Source organism: Caretta caretta, chromosome 3 (assembly GCF_965140235.1).
Source record: "Caretta caretta isolate rCarCar2 chromosome 3, rCarCar1.hap1, whole genome shotgun sequence".
Taxonomy (NCBI): domain Eukaryota; kingdom Metazoa; phylum Chordata; order Testudines; family Cheloniidae; genus Caretta; species Caretta caretta.
Window position 1 is genome coordinate 12,313,844 of NC_134208.1, and position 5,150 is coordinate 12,318,993.

At 49.2% G+C, this 5,150-nt stretch overlaps 1 protein-coding gene across 1 annotated transcript; it reads left to right on the top strand.

The window, feature by feature from the left end:
• The first annotated feature begins 203 nt into the window (after positions 1-203).
• LOC125634686 (interleukin-17F) lies at positions 204-5,150 on the top strand. The gene is made up of 3 exons (XM_048845767.2): positions 204-230; positions 3,588-3,826; positions 4,790-5,150. Exons 1-3 carry the CDS (start codon positions 204-206, stop codon positions 5,025-5,027), a joined length of 504 nt encoding a protein of 167 aa, XP_048701724.1. The 3' UTR covers positions 5,028-5,150.

The following is a 5,150-nucleotide window of genomic DNA, read 5'->3' on the forward strand; positions in this document are numbered from 1 at the left end:
TCAGCTCCTCCTGACCCAGAACCGCAAGGAAGGGTGGAGAAGCCACATCTTCGCTGCAATGGAAATGATGGGAGTGATTGAAAACCCTTATAAAAAGGAGCTGTAGCTGGCTGATCGATATATTCGCAGTGAAAGACCTCCTGCAGAAGGATACTCACCTACTGCTTCAGACAGTCCAGCTCTGCAGCGGAAGAGAGATCGCCATGGCTTTTGCAAGACACCCCTCACTGGTGAGTACTTTTATTTAACCCAGGTGGCCACAAATCTCACTCCTTTGGACACCAAGGGCGAGGGTGAGCATCCGTCCCATATTTAAAGGGACAGTCCCATTTTTGGGGACTTTTTCTTATATAGGCGCCTATTGACCCCAGCCCCCGTCCCGTTTTTCACAGTTGCTATCTGGTAACCCTACCAAGGGCCCACTTATGCCAGCGGTGCATATGAGTGACTCCTCTTGCCTGCAGTGGGAGCTACTCACAGGCAACATGATTAAGCCCTCGGGCAGTGGGACGAGTTTGGGATTTTCTTTAAAGCTTTCTCAAGTGGATTTAGGGCTGGTGAGAAGTGCTGGGTTGACAGCCCTGGGGACTTACCTCTGCCATTTCTCCACTGGTGGTGCAAGCTGCCCTTCGCTGTTTCAATAACCTACCCCAAGCCTGTTTTGAAAGGAGCCCTTCCGAGGAGGACAGGACTGTGCGTTATTGTTATTTAGTTGTAATGACAGTGCCACTTACTGGTCCGGATTGGGAGTGGCACTGTATAAGTTCATCGACAGAGACAGTATTGGGACACTAGATGGGAAGGGCTCTGAGTGACTACAGAGAATTCTTTCCCAGGTGTCTGGCTGATGGATCTTGCCCGCATGCTCGGGATCAAATTAACCCCCGTATTTGGGGTCAGGAAGGAATTTTCTCCTGGGTCAGATTGGAGGAGACCCTCAGTTATTTTCACCTTTCTCTGCAACATGGGGCCTGGGTCACTTGCAAGTTTAAGCTAGTGTAAATGGTGGATTCTCTGTAACTTGAAATCTTTAAACCATGATTTGAGGATTTCAGTAACTCAGCCAGAGGTTAGAGGTCTATTCCAGGAGTGGGTGGATGAGGTTCCGTGGCCTGCAATGTGCAGCAGGTCAGACTTAGATGATCATGGTGGTCTCTACTGGCCTTAAAGTCTATGAGCCCCTGCCTCGACCAGCTTACAATCTAAGCAGACAAAGGTTGGGTGGGGAAAGAGAAGCTGACAGGAAGGCGATTTGCCTAAGGACACAAAGCAGGTCAGTGTCAGAGCTGAGAACTGAACCCTGACTTTCAGCTCAGTGCCCTTATCCACTGATTTTTCAAAAGGGCTGCATACCCAGGGGAGTCAATGCGGGCCTGATGGAGCTACGCAAAGCTTCAGCGAGGCAGGCACCTCTTCCCACAGTGCCGCCAAAGCCGCTCAGCTGTGACTGTCCCCCTGTTGGGTTGCCGGGCACGTTTAGTCCTTGGCACCTGTCTGGATGCTGGGTTGCCCCGCCACCCGGCTGTAACCTTTGACGAATGTGGGTTTGAATCCTGTCTTGAACAGGAATGTGTCTGGGTTTTCCCCTTCCACAGCCCGGGATGGCAGCAACACTCTTGCAATGTTCGCTGTTTTGGTGCGTCAGCGTCTCAGCTTTTACTCCAAAGACAAAGGGAGTGTCTAGCACCGCAAAGCTTGAGCACATGACACGAGTGCACCCCAACCGCCCCCCAAACCAGAAGCCAAATCAAAAGCAGCCAATAATAATCATTATTATTTTTTAAAAAATCTCATGATTGTCGGGGCCTGACCCGTGATTGCCGAGTGCTTTGGGATGGCAGGGCTGTCTTTGTGTATGCCACAAAACCGCAGGACCCAGCTGGCACGATTGCCAACTCTGCCAAAGGCAGGCTGGGGGCTGGAAAAGAAGGGGGTAATTCCTCCAGCTCCGGGCTGAGTTTCTTTGGCAGAGCGGTGCAGGAGGCCTCAGGGCTTGCAGGGGCTGTTTGAGGGCAGAGGGACTTTGGCAGAGTAGCACCATGGCCAAGGATGTAGCCTAGCAGGGATGATTGCAGGTCAGGAATCCTGCAGGCTGGGGCAGGGCTGTAGGGAGGCCTGGGCTTGACAGAGCTGGGGATGCTACTTGCCAGTTAGAGCTGATGTGCTGGGGCAGAGAGGTGTGGAGGATACTTCGGCCTCTCTGAAGCTTAGCTTAACCTTGAGCATCTAAATTAGGCCCTCCCTGATTGCTGGGACACTTTGGAGAACCAGGTCCCACAGTGTGGATTTAAAAGCTTAGCATTGTACTCCCCTTTTTGAAAGCTTCAGCCAAGAGAGAATGCGCAGCATTCCTCAGGTGCCCGCGTGTGATATAACCTTTCCAGGAGCGATTCGATCGCCTGAATCTTCAGCCTCGAATCTCATCCAAACCTGTTCACCCAGCGCTCACTTCATGTCCTGGGCCATGTGTAGACATGGATCTGCAGAAAATCCCCCTGATCTGAACACCCCTGGACTTTGGGAAACGATCGGATAGGAATGATCCAGTCCTGGATCCAAATCCAACCGCTGTGGAGCTGGCTTTCTCTGATCCTACTTTTCTGCTTAACAGGGACAGAGATTTTCTTTGGCTGGTCTGTCTCTCATTGGCTTGGATTTGCTCCTTTGCCTTTACCCTGCTTAGAGCACCACTATCTGATTCTGTTGTTTGTCCTTAGCTTTGCTCCTTGTGATGGTGTCTGCCTCCCCCCTTGCTGGATTTCACTGTGCCCTCCTCCCCAGCATTTCCAATGTTTGGTTATGTCCCTGGAGCCCCCTGCATGCACAGAGAGACCAGGGAAAATGGACTGGACTTTGCATTGAAAAGTACTCTACCAGATGCAGTAAAAGGGAGTAGGGGAAAGGGAGAAGTGTAAAAGAGACTGGGACAATGCAAGTGGGCAGCTGTGGCCTTCTGGATCGAGCTAGGGAGTCAAGCATCCTGGGTTCTGTTTCTGCCAGCGCTGGCTTTGGGCAAGTCACTGTAGCCAAAATGTTCAAATGTGGGTGTCTAAAGTTAGGCACCTAAATCCATATTTAGGCTCCTAAGTGGCTCGATTTTGCAGAGGTGCGGACCATCTAGCTGCTTCTCTTCCATATCCAGCCTTGTGCATCCTAGCTTGATAATAATCAACCCCCAAGAGCAGGACCTGTCATAGTTCTTAGAAGAGGCATCTCTACTGAGTGCAAATATTTATTTTAAAGACAAAGATAACCATAAACAAAGATTTTCTTGAAAACTCTGGGCTCTGTCCACCTTTGAATTGTCTTACATTGGAAGTAGCATAAGCCTCTGCTGCTGTGCTGGCCAGTATGTTATACCCAGCTGAGCTAGAGCTGCGGGTGAATGGTAACCATAATCCAGCGCTGATTCCCCGGGATGGATGAATTGGCCTTCACTCTAAATCACTGTTCACCATGCTTCACTTGTGCTTTGCTCTTCCTTCACAAGAGATTCCCGAGTGAGGTGTCACTGGAGTTGTTTGGTGCCCTCGTCAATTCCAAACTCTGATCTGAATAGAATCAAGAAAGATGTTTCTCTCTTTCAGTTCAGGACACTGCTGCTGATCCTGGTGCTCTCGGCTAAACTAGCCCATGGGAGGGTTGTACGGACTGTACCCAACAAGGAAGGAGGCACTAATGAGAAAATGAGCGACGACTGCCAGACCCAAAAGAATTCCAGATTCCCTCTAAGTGTGAAAGTCAACATACACATCAGCAGCCCCAGTCATGCTATCAGAATGGCTCATGATGTCAGGAACCGGTCTATATCTCCTTGGGATTACAGGTAACAGGCACATCCCATTGCCTGGAAATGCACTGGCCACGCTGCACTGCACAATTATCCGCATGTTCCCATTGTGAACAAGAAGGTCGTTGTGTGCTTCCAGCATTTGCAAAGGGTATTGGGTGAATTTGCCATGGAACTCCACTAGGCGTCCTCAGCCAGAGCACTGCTACATTTATCTGATACAGAGGAATTAAAAACACTCTCCTAAATTTTCAGCCATTTCTAGGAAATCACTCTAAACTAAATAACACAGGGGGGCTCCTTTTACCGTGTCTCCTAATGCAGATCAGTAGGCATGTAAGGGGGAAAAAGGATAAAAATATAAAATGAATAGAAGGAAGTACCTTTGCACAGTGCATAATGAACCTAGGAAACTCACTGCTACAGGATATTCTAGCCTCTGTCGGGGATAGGATCATGGGCTAGATGGACCCTTGGTCTGATCTTGTGTGGTCACTCCAATATTCCTATTCTCTGGGCAAATTTACAGTAAACATAGCCATGTCCAGACTAAGAATAGCATCTGTTTATTAAGTAGAATAAAATTACAAGGCCTATCAATCTGTTTGCTTCAGGCTAAAAATTGATCACAAGCTTAGGCTCATGAATTAGCCCCAAGATTGTATACTGCGTGGTTCCTAAGTGCATCATCTCTATGCTTCTCCAGAAACATCCTTCACGGACCTCATTTGGAAATAGGGTGACCAGTTGTCCCAATTGTATAGGGACAGTCCCGATAGTTGAGGCTTTGCCTTATATAGGGGCCTAATGCCCCCCACCCTCACCCTGATTTTTCACACTTGCTGTCTGGTCACCCCATTTGGAAATAGGTTATTGGGTGAGAATAAACACTGATCTGTTGAGTGATTCATGGAGGAGACTCAGACCCTGCCACTCTGCATTGTCCTCCGAGGAATAGCAATTTCACAGAATTCATTCTCTTTGTGTCTTGATTCACAGCATGACCAAGGATCCCAACCGGTTCCCCGAAGTGATCGCCGAGGCCAAGTGCCGCCATTACAGCTGCGTGAACGCCTTGGGGCAGGAGGACTACAGCATGAACTCCGTCCCCATCCAGCAGGAGATCCTTGTTCTCCGACGGGAGCAGAGAGGCTGCCAGCACACCTACCGGCTGGAGAAGCAGCTCATCACCGTAGGCTGTACCTGTGCTGTGCCTCTTCTCCATCATCAGTCCTAAGAGGGTCAGGACAAGGAAGACACATGGACAGCTAGCCAATGTAACAAATGACATGTGTAACAAATTCGTGATTACTCTGATCTGTCAGATCCTCATGAAATTTAACCTGAATTTCAATACAGA